This window comes from Erpetoichthys calabaricus, unplaced genomic scaffold, assembly GCF_900747795.2.
Source record: "Erpetoichthys calabaricus unplaced genomic scaffold, fErpCal1.3, whole genome shotgun sequence".
In the NCBI taxonomy this organism is placed as follows: Eukaryota; Metazoa; Chordata; class Cladistia; order Polypteriformes; family Polypteridae; genus Erpetoichthys; species Erpetoichthys calabaricus.
Window position 1 is genome coordinate 50,186 of NW_026261601.1, and position 23,912 is coordinate 74,097.

General features: G+C 42.7%; 1 protein-coding gene across 1 annotated transcript in view; it reads right to left on the reverse strand.

Moving 5' to 3' along the window:
* The window catches only part of LOC114643427 (potassium-transporting ATPase alpha chain 2-like), a 71,370-nt gene that overhangs the window by 22,698 nt on the left and 24,760 nt on the right, over positions 1-23,912 (reverse strand). Inside the window, exons 4-11 of the mRNA XM_051922007.1 lie at positions 22,622-22,825; positions 22,237-22,350; positions 16,105-16,239; positions 15,907-16,024; positions 15,464-15,732; positions 5,400-5,598; positions 5,131-5,240; positions 4,618-4,752 (exon numbers count right to left, since the gene is read on the reverse strand). Coding sequence (XP_051777967.1) covers positions 4,618-4,752; positions 5,131-5,240; positions 5,400-5,598; positions 15,464-15,732; positions 15,907-16,024; positions 16,105-16,239; positions 22,237-22,350; positions 22,622-22,825 — 1,284 coding nt within the window. The remainder of the gene's footprint in view (positions 1-4,617; positions 4,753-5,130; positions 5,241-5,399; positions 5,599-15,463; positions 15,733-15,906; positions 16,025-16,104; positions 16,240-22,236; positions 22,351-22,621; positions 22,826-23,912) is intronic.

A 23,912-nucleotide genomic window follows, 5' to 3' on the forward strand; every position in this document is an offset into this window, starting at 1 on the left:
GGGAAACTGGCTTGTTCGTCACCTGAGTGTGTGGACGTGAACAGATGCAAAAGTTTGGCAAACTTTTTGGTCGTAACCCGATTTGTACGTGGTCCAAGACATTCGTGACCTGAGGTTCCACTGTACAGGGAGATTCACTCAAAAGAGGCCCTGAATATTCTGTTGTGACTTCCGTTAGATGAAGTAATCGGAACCAAAACACTTCACTCTGTACCTTGACGTGTGTGTAATCGATTGCATTACATGTGATGCTGGAAGTGCTTTCCGTTTTCTGCCAGACACATTTCGACACAGCGCTCCATGATCCTGAATGGAACAGCAAGTGTCTCGGGGGAATAGCAGCAATTTCACGTTGGATGTTTTCCTCCAAATCTTCCACAGTGCAAGGCTTACCCCGATAGACTTTTCCTTTGAGTAGACCCCAAAGGAAGAAGTCTGGTGGTGTCAGATCTGGCGACCGTGGTGGTCAAAGGCCCTATCGCCGAAGAAGGACTCCATTTCTGCCATGCTACTTACCGCTGTGTGACACGTTGCTCCACCATGCTGGAAGTAACCTTCCGTTAACTTACGATCATCCAGTTGATTCTGACATCGCTTAAACGAATTGGTGACCCAATAGCTTCTCACCATGAAGACCCACTGTTCAATACAGTACACCACCATCCTGATGAGAAGTCGAGTGACTGAGTGAAGAGGTACGGGTGGTAGGCACACAGAAGATGCAAACGGATGTTAAACGTCACGATGGCTGTCCTGCACCCTCATCACTCCGATGCAGGAGCATCCCAGCTTGTTTGAAGCTCCATATACCAAGAAGCACATTGCACGTTGTTTCATTCAGATCGCTTTGTCCTAGTGAGAGTTATTACAGGATATCTGGGGCCTCTTTTGAGTGAATCTTCCTGTACTTTGCTTTTAAACTTAGAATGATTGTGATAATAAAGTACACACATAGTACCAAAGGTGAGGAGACTGTCACTGTATTTTTACCAGGCTGAGGGGGACGCCTCAATAGAGTGAACGTCATGGTAATTAGATGGTAAGTGAATTTAAACAAGTGTGTTTAGGTTATTCTTGGGGATCAAAGTGTGTGAGCCTTGAGCTCAAGGCTATACCTGAGGACATTTATGTGTCTAGTTCACTCTCGGGGTCCAACATGTGTCAGTTGTAGGTGTAGGTTACATCCAGGGGCACAGTGAAGGTGATTCAGCCTTTATGTGTCCAGATTATTCTCAGTGACCAAGGTGGCCTTAGGTTTACATTACATCTGAAGTTATATCCCATGTGTTGTTCTCACCGTAGCTAGTGAGTCCCGAGGTAGAGTAATGAGAGGCTTCACTCCTAATCAGTGCTTATGTGGATTGGGTCTGACTTTGTGGAGGTGAAGTTTGGAGTGCGAGTGCAGAGCAATCCAATAGCAAACTTGGTGAGTTCCATTCATCGCATTATAATAAAGCATTACTATGTGTGCAAACACAGTTCAAATTTTAAAGCAAAACAAGAGCATGAAGCCAAGTTGACATATGGGAGACTCTCTGCGTCATTACACTCTTATGAAAATGATACTGAAGCACCAAAATACACCAAACTGAGAGACTACAGGAAGCAACCTCAGAAAAGGATTTTAGGGTTATATTGGCACATCATCTAAGCAATGTGTAGAAGCAAATTGAGAGGCAAATAAAATGTTAGGTTATGTCATGAAGACCATTGAATAGAAACTAAGAAACATTACAGTAAGATTATCTAAGGCACTTGAGAGACCCCATCTGGAGTCCCGTGTGCAGTTCTGGTCATCACACACCAAGAAAGACAAAGCAGCTCTTGAATCAGAGGGAGGACAACCAAGTGCATCATGGGACTTAAGGACATGGCCTCCTGTGACAGACTCAGGTCAGGATTAAACATGTTTAGTCTGTGCAGAGGAGACTATGAGGGGACCTCATCCAGGTCTACGTAATTCTCAAACACATTGATAAAGCAGCTCCAGCAGAATCCTTTGAACTTAATACTGAATCACAAACTTGAAGACAGCAGTGGAAATTACTGGTAAGTGCATCTAGGACTGAAGTCAGGAAGAACCTCTTTACGCAAAGAATTGTGAGAATCTGAAACAAACTGCTGAGATATGGAGATGAAACAAAGGCCTTGACAACCTTTAAGAAATATCTGGATGAGATATCGGGGAAGCTTAGCTATTAGCCAAACAAATGAGCAGCACATAGACTGAATGGTCTCCTGTTATTTGTCAAATGTATTCTGCTGTTATGAGCACTTTTATTAAAAAAAAATGTAAGACAGAGTTTACATAAGGAGAAACATCTGCGTCTGCTGGTGGAGCCCTGGCTGGACCCGCTACAGTTTGCTTATCGGCCCCGTATCAGCGTGGAGGACGCCATCATCTATCTGCTGAACCAGGCTTATTCTCATTTGGACATTGTTGGGAACACTGTGAGGGTCATGTTTTTTGACTTCTCCAGTGCTTTTAACACAATCAGACCATCACTGCTGGGGAATAAGCTCACGGAAATGCAGGTGGACGACCCATTGGTAGCCTGGATTACGGACTATCTAACCAATTGACCACAGCATGTCCGGCTGAAGAGCTGCTGCTCTGATAGCATCCTGAGCAGTACGGGGGGCCGCAGGGAACTGTCCTATCACCTTTCCTCTTCACCCTCTACATGTCTAATTTCAGGTACAGGTCTCAGTTATGTCACCTGCAGAAATTCTCTGATGACTCTGCCATTGTGGCCTGTATCAGGGATGGACAGGAGGATGAATACAGGAGTGTGGTGGACAGCTTTGTGGAGTGGTGTGAGCTGAACCATTTACAGTTAAACATCACAAAGACAAAGGAACTGGTTGTGGACTTTAGGAAGCAGGCTCCTCTTTCCACCCCTGTCACCATCAGAGGAACAGATGTTGAGGTGGTTGAGGACTACAGGTACCTGGGGGTACACATTGACAGTAAACTGGACTGGTCCAAGAACACCAACACGGTTTTCAAGAAAGGGCAGAGCCGGCTTTACCTACTGAGGAGGCTCAGGTCTTTCAATGTCTGTAGGAAAATGCTGACTATGTTCTACCACTCTGTGGTAGAGAGCGTGGTGTTATTTGCAGCTGTGTGCTGGGGCAGTGGGGTGAAGACAGCTGATGCCAACAGGCTGAACAAGCTGATTAAAAAGGCTGGTTCTGTTCTGGGTGTCAGACTGGAGAACCTGGTGGAGGTGTCTGAGAGGAGAATGCTGAAAAAGCTTCTCGGTATCATGGACAACCCCTCTCACCCCATGCACGCCTCCTTGATGGGTCATCAGAGCACACACAGCAAAAGACTCATTGCCTCCAAATGCAGAACCGAACGCCACAGGAAATCCTTTCTACCTGTGGCAATAAGACTGTATAACTCTTCCTCATTCTGTAGGTGATCTTTTTCAAAATTTTTGTCATTAGGTCTCATTCGTTTTTTTTTTTGTTTTGTTTTTTTTTATTTACTCATCTGTATGTTACTGAATGTTTGTTTCATCCCATCATCACATGCTGCTATCTCATTTATTCATGGCACAAACACTAAGTCACTTTTCATAACCACTTGCACTAATAATCTGTTGTTTTATTATATCTGTTATAGTTTTAGTTATAGTTGTTTGTTGCTTTGCACAAATTAGTTATACAGTTATAATACAAACTATTAGTTAGAGTTATTTGTTACTTTGTTTAGAGTTGTTATTCTATTTGCACTATTACTATTGTTCTTTTTAAACTCTTTACTACCTTATCTTTATTCCTCTTGTTGCAATGAGCATGTATATGACAAAAGAATTTCCCTCGGGATAAATAAAGTTCTTATCTTATCTTAAAACAGAAACAAACTACCACCCAGCATCTCACAGTACCCAAATGTACTCATACTGGCCTGATTACTCACCGCTGTCTCCCTCTGCCCTCTGCATCTGTCACTGCCCTGTTTGCCTTCATCTCCAGCCACTACTCCTGCCATTGGCAGCAGAAGGTTCTAAAGTCCTCTATGAACTTCAGTTCCAACCCAGCCCTGGGACTACTTCTGATGGCCACCAGGGAAAACTGCAGTTTGGTGACAGCAACTGACCTGGTGTTCTTTTATTCAAATTTTACATTAACGGGACTGGTTGACCTATCTTAGGAGCACACCTGATGCAGGCATCCCCTCTAACATTTCATCTATTAGACTAAGAAATACTGTTAAATGGAGTCTCCCTTGAAAATCTTGATGATGCCAAATAAACATGTGATGAAATGTGGGCTCTGAGTATTCACAATGGCAATGCCAGTCAGCCTCTGCCCTCTTTACTGCATATATAGATGATGCATTATATGATAGATAGATAGATAGATAGATAGATAGATAGATAGATAGATAGATAGATAGATAGATAGATAGATAGATAGATAGATAGATAGATAGATAGATAGATAGATAGATAGATAGATAGATAGATAGATAGATAGATAGATAGATAGATAGATAGATAGATAGATAGATAGATAGATAGATAGATAGATAGATAGATAGATAGATAGATAGATAGATAGATAGAGGTCCAGTGAGATGTTGCGTCCCAGCATTTTGGTTCCTACCTGAAACTTGTTGGTTGAGTTGAAGGGGATTTCACAGACTTTCTTGTTTTTCTCTCTGTATGCCATCACATTTCCATAGATGACCTCAGAGAATTTGAGGAGGGCCGTCTCAGAAGCATCTCCCATTACGGCTCTCTGTAAGACCGAGACAGAAGAACAGAGCTATCATTTAAAGGAATGCGTCCTCCACTTGGTGACAGTTTGAAAAGCAGGAGCAATATGGGCTGTGGTCCCATTGACATGTCTTATGTGGATGCCTTGTTAAAGTCAAATAGCCTGACCCCTCTTTACTTTACATCTCACCCAAGAACAGGTTCATATGACTATTGTTGTCTATTGGAAAATCAAATGACAGAAATTGTGCTCGCCTTCCACTTCCCACTCTCAGTTTGCTCAACCATCTGATCTCACAGTAGTCCAAACAAATACAAATACTCCGAGTCAACTATGCCATCAGGTCAAAGCCGACCTTAACTCTTTGCTTAACTCTTTACCTCAAGTTCTTGAACTGACCTTCATAATGGGGACATTCTCTTGCTTGGCAAGGAATTCGGCCCGATTACAGAGGGCCACGATCCGGGACAGGTGTTTCCATGTGACTGAGCTTTGATCGAAGCTTTGATCTAGAAATACAACAGAAGGAGAAGACACCACTTGTATCATTCATGGATTATCTCTTTCGATGAGTACCTTCACTGGATTGATCTCTTTAGAAACTTTCAAGCTGCCAGTTTAAACAGCAAATAAACCATTAAAAAGTTCCCTGGGCTGAAGATGCCTACTCTTTTGATCTTCACTGGTATCTGCCGACACAATCTCATTGTCAAACCACAAGTGAGCCACCGTCATTCGGTTCTGGGTGAGGGTTCCTGTTTTGTCAGAGCAGATGATGGAGGTCGAGCCCAGGGTCTCCACAGCTTCCAGATTTTTCACCAGGCAGTTCTTTTTTGCCATTCGCTTGGCTGTCAACGACAGACTGACCTGAAAGAAGACAAGCACCAGGTCACCAAGGAGGTCCCCTTTCACTGTCTCAGAATCTTCCTTCAATATCAAAGCATTCTTTACTAATGTTCAATATCAAGAACAGAATTACAAACACGCAGGTGCCCATAGGTACATTGGTGTCACACGTACTGACATGTAGACATCAGACGATGAGAAACTGGCACACAGTGTATATGTTCTTGTGGGCTGCAGTCTGCCATGTTCTGACTCTTCCCTTTGTTTCATTTTTGTTTGTCTTTACGTTTTTTAAGCCCCTCATTCTGAATCTAACACCAGTTTTGGGATCACAGTCTTATATTTGGTTTTTGTGGCTGTTTTGGTTATTGGCCAGCCAATCATCGGGACATCTCCATGTTGAGAGGGGTGTGTGCGTGTGTGTGTGTGTGTGTGTGTGTGTGTGTGTGTGTGTGTGTGTGTGTGTGTGTGTGTTCTCGTAGGTGGTGGGCCACCGGTAAGGACACGATGAGTTACAAGGTCGCCATTTCAGCATTCAAGTCTGTGGATTCAAACACCTTTTTGTCAGTCGTTTCTATGCTTGACGTCTCGACTTTGATTTTTCAACTCAGCCTTGGTAGCCGTATGGTAGATCTGCTGCTTTTCAACTTACTTCCTGCTAGGGCTTCTAGCAATATAGGCTACACTTCATGTCTGCTTTTAGATGTTGCTATTAGGCACATAATACTGGAACAATTTCAGCTTGTCTTTCAGGATAGTCGATTTCTATTCCAGGGCCATCTAAAGTTCTGAGCCAGCGGTGACACTAAGCGCAAGGATGATCTAACTTCATCCCATGTCCATTGATGTCACTCTCAACATGAATATTAACGTCACGACACACCCGTTAATATTAATCGTCAATGATCAGAAGTTGAATGAATATATTGAGTAAAGGACCAAGAGCAGCACGACGGAGTTGGAGACAGGGTAAGAGTTAGGAATTAAGATGCTGGTGGGCTGCTTGAAGCTTTCACTTGAGGCTAGAAAGGAACAAAAATAAAAGATGACCTAGACAAGAGAAAAAAAGACACCCTATAAAATAAATAGCTCAGAGGGAAGGAGTCCAGAATGAGCTTGGTGTGGATTAAGTGAGTTAGAAAACAACTTGAAATACATCTTTTGTTGCTTATTGATTCATTTATTTATGTCAGTGATGCCACAGGCAACAATAAATATGGCTCAAAATGTAAACTGTCACTTGCACTAACTAACGTTGAGAGGGCGGGCTCTAGAGAGTACTGTTTTTTGATTGGTGAATCATCAGTAGAGTCGCCCATCAATCATTGGTTGTCAAGTGCTACTTTTAGAGGTAGACACCACACGTTAGACGCAGACTCCCTGGGGAGTAACGAATTCAGGACTTGTTGAATTAAAGCAGCTGCTTGGTGTGGTCATTCAGGACAACATTTCTTTGTAACTCGTGTCCACCACTGACTAGCACAGTCACAACTTTGAGTTATGTTTTGCTTGCCTTGGGAGCCATTTATGAGCGTGTGTGTCCAATTGTATCCAGCAGGGGAAGAGTTTTGTCAGAGATTGCAGCCTTTACTAAACCAACAATATATATACATAAAGATTGTGGCGGGTGGCCAAGACAAAGCCTTCACTATATGTTCAGGGGGAACAGCCATGGACTGTGCAATACCTCCCACTGGATGCTAGATGGCCGAACCCCCGAATCCCAAAGGGTTGGCAGTCAACCACCTGGAGCACTTCCGGGTGGACTATAAAAGGGCCAGCAGCTACCACTCAATGGCCAGAGTCGGGACGACGACGACGAGGAGCTTGGAGGCTGAGTGATGGTGCCAGAAAAGAGTGTTTTGTGCTTGCGTTTGTATTTGTGGGACTCTGTTGTGCCTGTGGGGATCACGGGTAAGACGTGTCCCACAGGTGAAGAAAAATAAAAGATCTTTGTTTTACAAGTGCCTCTGGTGTGAGTCTGTGTCGGGTCAGGCGCCTATATAGCGCCTTTATTATAAGATATACAGTGGTGCCTTGGTTTGCGACTATAATTTGTTCCGGAAACGTGCTTGTAATCCAAAGCACTCGTATATGAAAGCGAATTTCCCCATAAGAAATAATGGAAACTCAGATCTGATTCATTCTACAACCCAAAAATATTCATATAAAAATGATTAATACAAAATTTAAAGTAAAAATACATAAAACAAATTAACCTGCACTTTACTTTTGAAAATAATTGTGGCTGGTGTGAGGGTGACGTGAGAGAGGCGAGGAGGAGGAGGGTGATTGTGTAAGGCGACTTTCACTCTAACAGAGTCACTGCTGTCTGTTCACTTTAACAAGGAACATATCCAATGACAGTTGCTTTTGCCTGAAGAGTCAATACACTTGGACACAAAATTTTTAAAAAAATGCTTTACGAACTGTAAGGTTTCTAAACTCTTTTAGGATTCCACCCAACGGGACGACACGCGGAAGGGCGTCCCGAAGCAACCGCAGGCTCCCAAGCGCTGTAGCAATTCACGGTAAAAGCGAATCCAAAAAAATCGGACAGTACAAATGCGCAGGGCACAGCAGTACTTATCCACTAACCTGTTCAAGACCCTGCCTGACTGCTGTGTCTGTGTATAGGAGAGCGGCATATCTCACTGCAATCAATAACCGTGCTGTTCCTGTTTCAAGCTGAATAAAGCTGGCGTCGCTGAAGTACTGAGACTCAGCCTCGTGTTTTGGAGTGCAAGACAGGGACTCACATGTTATAGCACACACACATGTGGTCACAATGCTGTAGTAAACAGTATACGCTCGCATGGATGTGACTATATGCGTGAGGCACGCAGACAGACTGCGCATGGGAGACGATTACCCACAATCCTGCAGTGAGAGAGAGAGAGAGAGAGAGAGAGAGAGAAAACCATCAGCTCAGTTGTGATCACGTGACGCTCGGCCGACAAAGCGTGTATATATATATATATATATATATATATATATATATATATATATATATATATATATATATATATATATATATATATATATATACTACTTGTATTGCAAGACCTCGCTTGTTTATCAAGTTAAAATTTACTACACATTTTAGCTTGTCTTGTAAAACACTCGCAGACCAAGTTACTCCAAGGTTTTACTGTACATGAAATAAAGTATTATATTATCCCCTAGTTGTACGGTGGTGATCTAAAAGGTAGAAAGTATGAATAACACTAAAGGAAGATTATATGAGCTTCTGTTTAATATTTGCCTAACACTCACAACAATATAATACTCGATACTTGGCCAAAGCATGATACAGTTGGGGTTTCCTGCAATTGCCGCTTGTCTAAGTGTGGGAAAGCATGATGTCCTAGGCATGGGCAAGAACAATGTCTTCCATCCGCCTGTAGGTGAACTCACTCAGTTGCCTGATTTTTAGATCTTCTCTTTGAACATGCAACCTCCAAACAGGAATACAGCGTGTGTGCCGACAAGCATTGTTAATGAAATGGCACACGGTTACTCCAGAGTCGTTTGCTTGGGAAATTTTGAAATAGCCGTCGAGCGCCCCCTCACATCTTTGAAGAGCAAAAGTGACAGTTTTCATTTCAGTGTTTAGGTCGTGTTGCATTACCACCACTGAAATACACAAATCAATAAGTAACAAATGAATGCACAATGAAACAGGCATAGGTTTCAGGACCCATTTAATTATTTTATTATATAAAAGTCCAAAGACATACAGGTTAGGTGGATTGGCGATTCTAAATTGTTCCTAGTGTGTGCTTGGTGTGTGTGCGTGTGTGTGTGCCCTGCCCAGGGTTTGTTTCCTGTCTTGCGCCCTGTGTTGGCTGCGATTGGCTCCAGCAGACCCCCGTGACCCTGTAGTTAGGATATAGCGGGTTGAGTAATTGATGGATGGATAATTAATGAATGCCTCAAAGTAAGGAGACCTGGGTTCACTTCCTGGGTCCTCCCTGCGTGGAGTCTGCATGTTCTCCCCGTGTCTGTGTGGGTTTCCTCCCACAGTCTAAAGACATGCAGGTTAGTTGCATTGGCGTTCCTAAATTGTCCCTAGTGTGTGCTTGGTGTGTGTGTGCCCTGCAGCGGGCTAGTACCCTGCCCGGGGATTTGTTCCTGCCTTGTGCCCTGTGCTGGCTGCGATTGGCTCCAGCAGACCCCCGTGACCCTGTGTTAAGATATAGCGGGTTGGAAAATGACTGACAGACTGACTGAATGCGTGCCATTTTATTACTATACTAGGTGGTTCACCCTCTCCTCGTTTCGCTAGCCAACCCTTTTGGCCTGCGCTACTCGCCAGCCACTTTGTGTCTCTGCCGCTCGTGTTTTGAAGAGGGGGGCTGAATGCACTCCAAGGAGACATAGTCGCTCCTCCGACACCCCCTCTTAAACGGTGAAACAATGGGAAACAAATACAGGTTTTTTTTTTACCTCCTCTTTGCTCGATCAGCTGCTTGCTTGCTGCTGCTGCCGTGCCGCATGATCTGCATCTTGCGCAGTGCTTCGAACATTTGAAAACCTGTACAGCAGCTGTCCTACTCTTTGTCTTTTATTTCTGGCCCTTGGGCGTAGTTAAATATCTTGGCACAAAGTCTCGTCTCACGGGACGTGAGTTCTTGATATTTTTTAGTTTATACTTTAAAAACGGAATAGGAATCTGAAAATCTAACAATATCACATTAAAGTTCGATAAATTCTGAAAAGAATGATACCAAACATATATATGCAGTTTTTAAAATAAGCCCGACTTAAAGTGTGACAAAAAAATGTGACATAAAAAGTCACATAAAATCGTTGCACTTTTAGGCTTACAATTTTATATATAGAGAGAGGATGTTAGTTGTCACATTTCATAGTACTTTAATTTATTTGGGTATTTAGTACTAGGGTGTTGTACCGTGTTAGCCATTATGAATGTAGTGAAAAGTCAAGCAAAATGACACCTGTTATTGTCTAACTTATAAAGATTACAATATGCAAGCTTTCGAGGCAACTCGGGATGAATCTTGCCTGAAGAAGGGGCCTGAGTTGCCTCGAAAGCTTGCATATTGTAATCTTTTTGGATATTGACTAATTTATTTCCAAAATACTCATCCATAGGTTGGTTTGAAGTCAAATCTATAAGACAGAAAAATTTCTGATAAAGCTCAAATGGTGCATGAAACAGAATCACACAATTCGTGAGAGTTTGAATCCAAAATCTCTCTTGTGTGACACATTGATGACCTGCACAGGCCATCCTGTACCTTGCTGTCACATTCAAAGTTAATTAATAATAATAATAACAATTTTTATTTATATAGCACCTTTCCCATAGTTGACTGAACGAATCTAACAGAGTGAAAAATTTACACTCCAGTCAAATGAATCAACCGATAGAAGAAGCTCTGCTCAGCTGCTTGCATTTGTGAGATTCTGTTTTGATCAATTTGACTGACACGCCTATTCAAAGAATTGTCATCAGTTTATGTAATGGGGTAAATGGGAGAAAGAAAACCTGCTTGAGAATGGCTGATCTACAGTAAATGGCCAGTGTGAGACGAGTTCCTAGAGTTCTTCATATGAAATGTATCTGTCCTCTGCCACAAGCTGTCCTCTTTTGAGTGTATTACTATTTAATGTAATAATTGCCCTTCTAAAAGTCTTTACTTCAGTGTGGTACAGTAAAGCCCAATCTGTGTTGATTTTTATTGTATATTTATATTGTGTATCTCTTCAAGTAATAAGCTTGTGAGCTGTTCACTTAATTTTTTTATTCTGATTTTTCTATTAAGTGTGCCTCACCTACTGCTGCCGGGGATTCCCATAGGGGAGGCGCAGTGGATGTCCTCTCCACACTCACCAGTGCCACACTTGAGGTCATCACCGTGACATGGACTGCAGTTATGTACTGATCAAAGGCAGGATTACATTTTCATGATTTATTAACCTTTAAACCGCCGGGACTGGATAAAGTCGCTTCACAGAGCAATTTGCCAGCACGCCGGAGCTGATCAGTCAGTACCATACATTCGTTGAGCAGCTAGCTCATGACCACTGACTGTCCCTGCATCAGCGTTGGCCTCTCTGTGTTTGCGTGCAGCCAGTTCAAGTGCAGTTGGCTCGGTGATTTACTGAATTTCATCAATGGCGTCAGTTGCACCTTGTACATATCATAAGAGATTGTTGCAGTAGCTTTTTTTTTAATTTTTACAGTTAATAATAATAATAATCATTCATTTTATTTATAAGGCACTTTACATTTGTAGTAAACCTCAAAGTGCTACAAAAATTGTTTTGTATTGTTGTAAAAATTTGTGAATTTCTCCTTGGGATTAATAAAGTATCTATCTATCTATCTATCTATCTATCTATCTATCTATCTATCTATCTATCTATCTATCTATCTATCTATCTATCTATCTATCTATCTATCTATCTATCTGTCTGTCTGTCTGTCTGTCTGTCTGTCTGTCTATCTATCTATCTATCTAAAAAAATTTACACAAAGACACAACAAGATAAAAACAAAGTGCTACAAAAATTGTTTTGTATTGTTGTAAAAATTTGTGAATTTCTCCTTGGGATTAATAAAGTATCTATCTATCTATCTATCTATCTATCTATCTATCTATCTATCTATCTATCTATCTATCTATCTATCTATCTATCTGTCTGTCTGTCTGTCTGTCTGTCTGTCTGTCTGTCTGTCTGTCTAAAAAAATTTACACAAAGACACAACAAGATAAAAACAAAGATAAAACAATAATTAGAGGCAATTTAATTAATATACTTTCCTGAATATAAAAGTCTTTAGCTGTTTTTTAAAACAGCCCACAATCTTCTGTGTTCTTAGGCTCTCTGGTAGGGCATTCCAAAGCCGTGGAGCAGAGACTGCAAAGGCTCGGTCACCCATTGTACAAAGTTTGGTCATGGGGGGTGAAGGTTTCTTGTAGTGGATTGTAATATAAGAAGTTCCTTAAGGTTTTGTGGAGCATTTCCATGGATACACTGGTGAGTGAGCAAAAAAAGTTTGTATTATGTGACCGAAGGATTGGTGAAATATGTTCATATTTCCACACCCTCATTAGGCAACGTGTTCATTGGCAATGTGTAAAATGATCACTGTTGCAGTAATTGTGATGCTCTTTGCACGACAAAAAACACATGTTCCATTAAAATTTGACATTTTCTTTGTGAATTGTGACAATTCCTAAAAAGTGCAGCAAAAAAGTATTTGACATCCGGGGTGCATTAACCCCCAAGTATGTGGTGGTTTAAGAGTTAATCTGTGGTGAACGTCTGCAGTGAAACAATACTGTGCGAGGTGTTGTTTAATAATAAAATAAGTGTATTGTGTTCTCAAGATGTTCTGGAGTGCAATCCGTCCATCAAATTTCCAATCCGCTATATCCTAGCTACAGGGTCACGTGGGTCTGCTGGAGCCAATCCCAGCCAAGGCAGGAACAAACCCTGGGCAGGGTGCCAGCCCACCATAGGGCACACACACATGCACCAAGCACACACTAGGGCCAATTTAGAATCGCCAATCCACCTAACCTGCATGTCTTTGGACTGTGGGAGGAAACCGGAGCGCCCGGAGGAAACCCACGCAGACACGGGGAGAACATGCAAACTCCACGCAGGGAGGACCCAGGAAGCGAACCCGGGTCTCCTTACTGCGAGGCAGCAGCGCTACCACTGTACCATCGTGCCCCCCTGTTCTGGAGTGCCAGATTTTCAATCACTAGGTCAAAAGCCGCCCCAGGACAACATCCAATCCTTGACATTTTCCGTAAGTTATTTTTAAAGACTTTATCCAGACTCTTACTATCAGTTTTATTTTCTATCACATCTTGTTATATTTGGTATTATAGTATTATTATTTGTTAATAAATACCACTTTGCTTCTACATTTTTCTACACTTTGCTTTTGTCTCTTGATTGAAATTATAAGTTTGAAAATGAAGACATCTGTATGAGGAGTAGCCACATTACTGGCTCATAAGGTTATCAAGGCTAAGAGGTTGCTCCTCAAAAGGAACACAACTGCCGGTAAAAGCAGAGCATATCGCTTGGTTAGATAAGTGGCAAATAATTAAAAGAGTTATGCTTTTAATTGTGTCACAATGACACCCATGTGTTTGTCAGTGCTGGTGACTCGGGAGTCCCTAAAGCACAAGTTCAAAAACACTTTGCCCACTAGAGGGGGGAAAATACCGTCAAGACCCTGACTCGGAACCCAAAGAAAATCTTTATAAAAATAAAAGGTTAATTTTTTCACAAAAGGCTGGGTAAACACAAAGACCACAAACAAACTGCCAGAAAGGTAAGAACATACACAGTAAACAAAGTCCCAATACAGAATCTAAAAATTGTTTTCAAAAAACAGAGCAGAGGCTCAAAATATCCAGAAGGCATAAAATGTAATATCAAAGCATGGAAATACACACGAAACACTCCACGCTCTAGTGCATTTGTATTGAACCTCCAGAAACTATGGAAGGCCCTCCCATAGATAGGGAAGAGGGCCGTTCGTGATGGTGATTGGCAGGTTGGACTGCCTCTTGGGGAACCACCCACAAAACACAAAGGACATAACCTAGGCCATCTCTACTAATAAATAAAGAAACACAAAGAAAAATGTACATCTAGATATCTCTCTATATATAAAATCCAATGTCTGTCTGTCTGTCTGTCTTTCTGTCTGTCGGCTTTTCAGGAGAGAACTACTTTACAGATTTAGATGAGGTTTGTTTCTAGAATTTGCTTGAACATTCCGGTGGATTTTGCAACTTTTCTCATTGTGCTAAGTATCATAGTTTACCTACCGGACCGATTTATTTGTGCGAATCCGAGACAGAGGCTGTGGGCCGAGGGGAAGGGGAAGCATGACATCAGGAGAGGTAGGCCGGGCAGGACCCTCCTCATTCATGCGCCAGTCTCCGTTCAAGTCGTTCTACCTCTGTGTTTTGCAGCGTACTTTTCCTCCACTTCGCTAGCGATATATGTTTATTTCTTGATCTTTAAAGTTTGTCCTGTTATAGTACTACGCGGACGGAGCCACGGGGGACGGATAGTATAATATATAAAATCCACCGTCTGTCTGTCCGCTTTTCAAAAGAGAGAACTACTTAATGCATTTAGATTGGGTTTTTTACTAGAATTTGCTTGACCATTCCGGTTGATTTTGTGACTTCTCTCATCGCGCTGAGTATCATAGTTCGTTTGTGGAACCGATTTATTTGCGCGAATCCGACAGAGTGGCTGCGGACCGAAGGGAGGATATCAATGCATGAATGGGACATTGCAGGGTGACTGACAATTAGGCTTTCACCTGAGACGTGTATGTGTTTCTGCACAAGTCTTAAGGTGCCAGAGTAGACCACCTTAGTAACGGACTTGGCAAATCCCACAGAACCCATGACAATACACAAGGCAAAGCCTTGCACCTTCTCATTTGTACTGAAATGATGAAAGAAGAATACTTTATTACTTTTACTCGTATTTAAGAGGTATTTTTTAAATGACATACTGTACCTCGTACTTTAGCAAAAGTAAAAACCTGAAGGAGTATTTTGACTTTCCCTCAGTTATCATTTCTGGCTGCATACTTGTGACCCTGCTGTTGAGTGCAGCCGTCTGAACTCGGGTGAAATGCAGTTGTTTCCTAAGTGAGGGGTAACATTCCTAAGAACTATTGTGCTCATGTTAAAGTGTCCCCATCTGGATCATCATATAGCTCTGTAGATATAAGCCATGGAAGTCCCTAGCTCAGGGTCCCAAGTGTCTCCCTGAGAACAGGCAGAAGCTCTGATGCGAGTAGTACAGTCCATCCATTGTCCCCTATCAATTACGAACAACAACCCGACTTGTAGAAATGACTTACTGTGACTGTGGCGATTAGACCCTCTGGCACGTTAGCTACAATGATACCAATGAGAAAGACAATGGCATCCATAATATTGTAGCCCATGCCAAGAGAGATAACGAAGAAGATGACCCCGACGGAGCAAGCAAAACCTCCGACGATGTGCACGAAATGTTCAATTTCAATGGCGATAGGTGTCTTCTCGTCGCCCACTCCAGAGGCCAGAAATGCAATCCTGCCGATGATCGTCTGGTCACCGGTACTGATCACAAGGCCTGTGGCTGTTCCTGTCAAGGATGATATGGGTGAACAAGGAATTACCTATCAGTGTCTCGGGAGCAATACAGGAGGTGGCTACGACAACAGGTCTAAGCATATTAATCATCTACTTCACCAGGAGTAGGCACTCGTGATCATTAAAAGGAAAGTAGAGGATGGCACGGAAAAAAGAGAGAACTAACCTTCAAAGCAGGTCGTGGAATAGAAGCCAATGTTCTTTGTTTCCAGGGGGTTGTCGTGAGTGAGTTCCGGGGATCGGCTCTGGGGTTCCGATTCTCCTGTCAGGCTGGAGTTGTCGACCTTTGAGGAGAAAAAAATCGTGTCACTTGACTTCTCTGTCATTGAAGCGAGAGCCACCACAGAGGTTGATCATTTTTCACCTTGCAACCCTGGGCAGCAATGAACCGCACGTCTGCTGGTATCCGGTCACCACCTTTGATTTCCACCAGGTCTCCCACAACGAGCTCACTGGCCAGAATCTGTTTCTTCTCTCCATCTCTCCAGACCAAGGCTTGCTGTAGGAAGAGCACACAAAAGGGGTTTGTTAATTAAGGGCTTTGGTTGGTAGGGATGGAGGCGACTATAATGGGATTGAAAAAAATGCTCCAAAATTAAAATACACAAATGAGAAATGAACCAAGATAAGGAGTGCACACAGCAGGGGCATCACTAGCTTCAGCAGCTACTAAGGGCTTAGCCCCAAAACCGATAAAGCATTCGCTCTGTCAATGAGCATTGTCACAATGCCGAAATGGAAGGGTCAGGGACTACAGCAGCGGAAGCCCACCCAAACTGCACAAAGTGCTTCTGAACAGTCGTTTATTAGTATTCTTTTTGCTGTTGTATATTTAGAATATCTAGCCATGTTATAAATATATGTTATGTCTTTTAAGGATAAGCTAAGCCTGAACTGGATATTGAAAAGAAAGAAACTGTTTCCTGATGGCTTATCTTACATTCCTAGTGAAAGAGTGATAAGAGCAGCTGCGTTTCTTTTGACGTTTACTTCACCTCCCCTTCCAGAACTGTGAGCAGATTCAGAATGTGAAATTTGTGGTTGAGTTGGAGGGAGTTAATAATTCTTTGCATTTATATATTGCTTTTTCTCACTACTCAAAGCGCTCAGCAATTGCAGGTTAAGGGCCTTGCTCAAGGGCCCAACAGAGCAGAATCTCTTTTGGCATTTATGGGATTCGAACCCACAACCTTCCAATTGCCAGTGCAGATCCCTAGCCTCAGAGCCACCACTCCACCTAGGTGGTACAAAGCTGCCACTTCTGCCATGTTTTACAAGCGATCATTTCTGAATTCAACCAGACGCTTCTGACATACTTTAGAAGCACTGTCCCTGAATATCGAGTTCACTTTGACGTTCTACTTGTGATTTCAGAAGCACAGATTTAGTTCTGTCAGCTCTGAAATATCAGAGACGGGGGAACATTAGATCCTTCACTCTGAAAAAATGAAAGGTACCGGACCAGTTTAAGAGACTCTGGAAGGAGGAACATTTTTTAAGTATGCCTTCCCCCTCTAGGAAGAAAGCTTGAGCCTCAGTGATAAGAATAAAAAGTTAGATGATGAGCTGGCGGAGAGGTAGAGACAATGTGTTTGCGTGCAATTCAATAACCTGGTTATTAACATTTCAAAAATGAAATGCATACCCTTACTCCAGTTATAGAAACTGGGGTATTGGTCTCTGAGAAACTGGGCTAACACATGTGGTAATCTCCAGGAGAAGCCCGTTTATGTGGTCATGTAAACCCTTAAGCAGGCTACAGTTAAGGATTTTGTCACTTGTGCATGTCTGTGAAGCTGGATATGTCCGCCGCTAGTTACATCATCAGAATCATTTGGACATGGCAAGTGGAAGCAACAAGAAAAGAATGGAAGTTATGGAGTGACGCCAGACACTAATGCTGAACCTCATGAATGAATTTAATATTTAGACTAGAAGGATGAAAGTAAAGCAATGGTTAAAAAATAAACAATCAGGCAATCACATTATTCCTATTCCTAATCGAAATAACCTGTCTTAATATTTCAGAAATCACCAGTCAAATGTTTTACAACCCATCAGCTTTTCCTGTTTCTCTTCAAATTTAATCAGTTGAAATGCAATTAGAACATTAGAACACTCTAGAAGAGAACAGGCCATTCAGCCCAACAAAACTCACCAGTCCTGTCCACTTATTTCTTCCAAAAAAAAACCATCAAGTCGAGTTTTGAAAGTCCCTAAAGTCTTACTGTCTCCCACACTACCTGGTAGTTTATTCCAAGTGTCTATCGTTCTTTGTGTAAAGAAAAACTTCTGCGAAATTTACCCTTAACAAGTTTCCTACTGTGTCCCCGTGTTCTTGATGAGCTCATTTTAAAATCACAGTCTCGATACACAGCACTCATTCCCTTCATAAGTTTAAACTCTTCTTTAAATCTTCTTTTTCTAAAACTGTAAAGGCTCAGCTCTTTTCATCTTTCCTCATAACTCATCCCCTGTAGCCCCTCAATCAGCCCAGTTGCTCTTCTCTGGACCTTTTCTAGTGCTGCTATGTCCTTTTTGTAGCCTGGAGACCAAAACTGCACCCAGTACTCCAGATGAGGCCTCACCAGTGTGTTATAAAACTTGAGCAGAACCTCCTGTGACTTGTACTCCACACATCAGGGCGCTATATAACCTGACATTCTGTTTGCCTTCTTAATGGCTTCTGAACACTGTCTGGAAGTCGATAGCTTAGTGTCCACTATGACTCCTAAATCCTTCTCATAAGGTGGACTCTCGATTTTCAGACCACCCATTGTGTATTCAGACCTCACATTTTTACTTTCTATGTGTAATTCTTTACATTTACTGACATTAAATTTCATCTGCCACAAATCTGCCCAAGCCTGTATGCTGTCCAAGTCCTTCTGTAATGATAATAATGGATTCCAAATTATCTGCTAATCCACCCATCTTGGTATCATCTGCAAACTTAACCAGCTTGTGACTTATATTCCTATCTAAATCATTTCTATATATTAAAATTAGCAGCAGCCCCAGCACTGCCCCCTGTGGAACACCACTCTAAACATCAGCCAATGAATGAATGACATAACAGGGTGTACAGGTAAGCAGTAAATATTTAAATGTAAAGGTTAGGTTAGCAAAAACTGAAAAAAGGAACTTTCAGAATATTACAAATATGCCTTCTTCAGCTGGGATTGGCTCCAGCAGACCCCCGTGACCCTGTGTTCGGATTCAGTGGGTTGGACAATGGATGGATGGATGCCTTCTTCAGGGAACAATGAATAGGTTACAAATTATAGATGTTCTGCAGCAGTTTAAGTAATTGAAGCCCAGCAACTTAAAGCAAACAATTTGTGCAGATGTCCCAACTTGTGATGATTACTTAAAAATCCTCAGTCTGTCTTAAAGCAGAGTTGGTACAGACTGTGTCACTGGAAGAACCTGGAAGAACCACCTGGACAATATTACAATGTAGAAAGTTGTCAATTCCAGTTATCTTCTTCTTCTTGCTTCCTTCAGCTGCTCCCATTAGGGGTTGCCACAGCAGATCATCTTCTTCCATATCTACCTGTCCTATCCATCTTGTTCTGTTACACCCATCGCCTTCATGTCCTCTCTCAGCATATCCCTAAACCTTCTCTTAGGCCTTCCTCTTTTTCTCTTCCCTGGCAGCTCTATCCTCAGCATCCTTCTCCCAATATACCCAGCATCTCTCCTTTGCACATGTCCAAACCAACACAATCTCGCCTCTCTGACTTTGTCTCCCAACCGTCCAACGTGAGCTGACCCTCTAATGTCCTCATTTCTAATCCTGTCCATCCTCATCACACCCAATGCAAATCTTAACATCTTTAACTCTGCCACCTCCAGCTCTGTCTCCTGCTTTCTGGTCAGTGCCACCGTCTCCAACCCATATAACATAGCTGGTCTCACTACCGTCCTGTAGACCTTCCCTTTCACTCTTGCTGATACCTGTCTGTCACAAATCCCTCCTGACACTCTTCTTCACCCATTCCACCCTGTCTGCACTCTCTTTTTCACTTCTCTTCCACAATCCCCATTACTCTGTACTGTTGATCCCAAGTATTTAAACTCATCCACCATCACCAACTCTACTCCCTGCATCCTCACCATTCCTCTGACCTCCCTCTCATTTACACACATGTATTCTGTCTTGTCCTACTGACCGTCATTCCTCTCCTCTCTAGAGCATATCTCCACCTCTCCAGGGTCTCCGCAACCTACTCCCTACTCTCGCTACAGATCTAATCTTGTCTGTCAACCTGTCCATCACCATTGCAAATAAGAAAGGGCTCAGAGCCGATCCCTGATGTAATCCCACCTCCACCTTGAATGCATCTGTCACTCCTACCGCAGACCTCACCACTGTCACACTTCCCTCGTACATATCCTGTACAACCCTTATGTACTTCTCTGCCACTCCCGACTTCCTCACACAATACCACAGCTCCTCTCGAGGCACCCTGTCATATGCTTTCTCCAGGTCCACAAAGACGCAATGCAACTCCTTCTGGCCTTCACTAAACTTCTCCATCAACATCCTCAGAGCAAACATTGCATCTGTGGTGTTCTTTCCATACTACTGCTCACTAATCATCACCTCACTTCTTAACCGAGCTTCCACTACTCTTTCCCATAACTTCATGCTGTGGCTCATCAGTTTTATCCCCCTGGAAAACCAAATCCAAGCTGGGATCCTTTAGGAGGGGCTCATTGGAGGCCATACATACCCAAGTGTCTCTGGGGTTCTTGGAGGTCCATCCTCTCTATCTGTATCATCTTTTGACGCAAAGCACCAGAATAAATTTGACCCTGATTTGCACATGGAGGGGAAAGACTTCAGTTGAAATGAAAACACATGGAGTAATGGAGAAAATTTTGTTTGTGGTGAAACACCACTTGTTTTTCAAAGTGAAAGTCTATGTTTTAAGTGAGAATTCAGTTTTGAGCAAATCCTTATGCAGATGATGCCTTCTGACTGATCATCTAACTGTGACTATTGAACACACCAAAGTGATTCACTGCTGGGAAGAGGATCAGCACCTCCAAGTCTGAGGTCATGGTTCTGTCTCAGAAAAATAGTGGATTGTTCTCGTCTGGTCAGGGGGAACAAATGCAACTTGGTGGAGGAGTTCAAGTATCTCGAGATCTTATTTACAAGTGATGGAAGAAGGGAATGTGAGATTGACAAGCAGATTGGAGGGGCAGCAGCTGGTCTCTGAACGCTGACCTGTCTATGCTGGTAGAGCAGGAGTCTAGGTTTACTGGTCGATCTACAGCCCTTTCTTCACCTATGGTCATAAGCTGTGGGTAATGACCGCAAAAAGGAGATTGCGAGTTCAAGTGGAAGAAATGAGGTTTCTTCATAGGGTGGGATGACATTCCCTGATGAGGTAAGAAGCTCGGGGATTCAGGAGCGCCTCAGAGTAGAGTCGCTGCACCTCTGAATTGGGTGGAACTAGTTAAGGTGGTTTGGGTAAATCATAAGAATGCCCGCTAGGCATCTCCACAAATGAACCAGTGGAAGAAGGCACTGCAACAGACCTAGGACATGCTGGAGGGATTATATATATGCCTGGGAATTCCCAAGGAAAAGCTGGAATCCATAGCTGGGGATAGGGAAGTCTGGGCTGACCTGCTTGACCTGTTACCATCACAGCCATTAATAGGAAAAAGAGATGATTTGAGAATTACGTAAATCTAATGTGTTCAGATCTTTTGCATTGTTTAATTTAAGTTTGTATTTTCCGTTAGTTTATTCCACATATATATATATATATATATATATATATATATATATATATATATATATATATATATATATATATATATATATAAATTTCACACATATATAAAATTATATATATTATATATTTCATTTATATTTTCAAATAGAACTTGATTCTGCAGTTTTGTTTTGTTTTTGTTTGTCTGATTTAGTTTGACAATATTCTTATTTTGTCAAGCTATATTGATACGTGGCATCATTTTGTTTCCTCATGGCTCCTACTTTTTTTTGTAGATTTTCTGTGCACCACTGACACCCAATTACTATGCAAGAATGACCACGTGACATGTGATGTCATCACTGCAACGGTATAAAGGTCAGCGCCGTACACTTCCAGGTCACCCAAGATCGCGGATTCCTTTGCAAGTCAGTGTAATTCTTTAGTGATTAGGGTGATGAATTATTAGCAGACCAATTTTAACTCGGAATCAGTCAGCATTTTGGGCTTTTGTGGAACAAATTCTGATCTTCTGGTTTTTAGTCTTCTCATTAAACTTTGTTTCAACTACCAGAACTTCAATCCATTTTTGTCCCTCTGTCTTTATGGCAGAAAATCTAATTAGTAGTGGCTAACATAATAATTCAGAAATTCCCAAAATCACTACAGCTTTCCTCACTCATCTTTCCCTCAGCCTTAGCTCAAGCTAAATTCCTCAAGGAGTGTCCCAGTGGAGCAGAAATGAAGGAGAAGTTCAGTACCTGAGGGACCATGTTTCGGAAGCTGGCCATGATGTTAGTGCTTTTAGCTTCCTGGAAGTAGGCAAAACAACCAGTCAGGATGACAACACCGGCCAACACCACTCCAAGGTAGAGCTGTAGAAAAAAGAGGGAAGTGTGATATGATATGACACAATGTGCGGCCTTCTCAGTTTACATTAACCAAGGTTTTCAGCCACGGCCAGCAGGACATCAGTCATCCCCTCCGCACATGTATAAAAAAGGGCTCTTTCTCTTAGGTCAAGTCAGGCGGTCATCTCCACCACCCACCCCAAGACAAAGAGGCCTCAACCCTAGTCAAGACACACAACAGTGAGAAACCACCCATCATCACTCCCGCCTTCACGAAGAGCAGAAAGACACTTACGTTATCTCTGGGGACACCAGGCACTTGAGAAACCTGAACTCCATACGCGATCCAGCAGAGGACAGCTCCAGCCCAAAGAAGGAGTGAGAAGCCACTGATCATCTGCCGGAGGAACTTCACAATTTCAGGGGTACCTTTGGGAGGGGTGAGTACGTTGGGACCATCTCGGGCCAGAACCTCTGCCGCTTTTGCACTAGTGAGACCCTAAGGGGAAATGCATTCAAAGTTACACACTGGGCATTATGAAGAGTGAAGATAACAAAACATGACATTCTCAAAAGACATTTAATCCAGCTCAGGGTCACAAGTGGACAGAACCTATTCTGGAAGGACCAAGAGTGAGGTGGAACCAACCCATCACAGACCCCAGTCATGGAGATGCTCACTCATACAAGAGCAATCAGCTATTAACAGAACATGCCCAGTTCTGGGAGAACATGAAGGTTCAAAATGGAGAGCAACCTATCACTTGAGCCAAAGCCAACACACTGTACCCAATACTGCTAACCAAGGTCCTCTGAATATACTGTAATAAAGTTACACACTCCTAATGACAATAAGAGGATTGATTTAAAGGGTCATGGTGGGATAATGGATCACATGTCTGTGATCTCTCGGCTGACCTGGAAGACGCCTGACCAACCTCCACCAATCCACCTGCATCTACCAGCAACTACACTGCAAAATACCCAAAGACCTTCCCAGTGGTTTCAAAAAGACTTATGAAGACTGTAGTAATAGGACTACTATTCCCATGATGCTTTGCGGTATGCCCAGGATGTTGGAGGGTAGGGAACTTCCTGCTGCTTGTTGAATAAACGTTTTTCTAAGGTTGCGACTCTGAGTCCCGCGTCCTCATTATACATGGTGTCAGAAGCTATGAACTGTAAGTCTCCAGTCTGTTTTAAAAGTTCGGAAGATGTTGTTATTACCGTCACAGGACAGATGAGAGGCTGTGCGCACGGCTGTGTCAGGGAGAGTCAGCTGGTGTGAGTGAGAGTCGCTGCGAGGCACATGCAGGCGGAGGGAGACGCGCAGCAGGAGGACGCATCTGAAAGTTTGGATCCTGAACGCGAGGAGAACAGGGATTTACCAACCAGGATGGCGACAACTGTGCAAATAACTCCCTCAGAGCCGTTCGACTTTTCCTGTCCCACAGACTGGCCGAAGTGGATCAGACGATCCTCAGAGCAAACATTCTAGAGCGTTTGCATGAAGGCCATCAGGGGATTTCCAAGTGCAGAGCCAGAGCTGGAGAGTCTGTGTGGTGGCCAGGCATCTCCACAGAGAT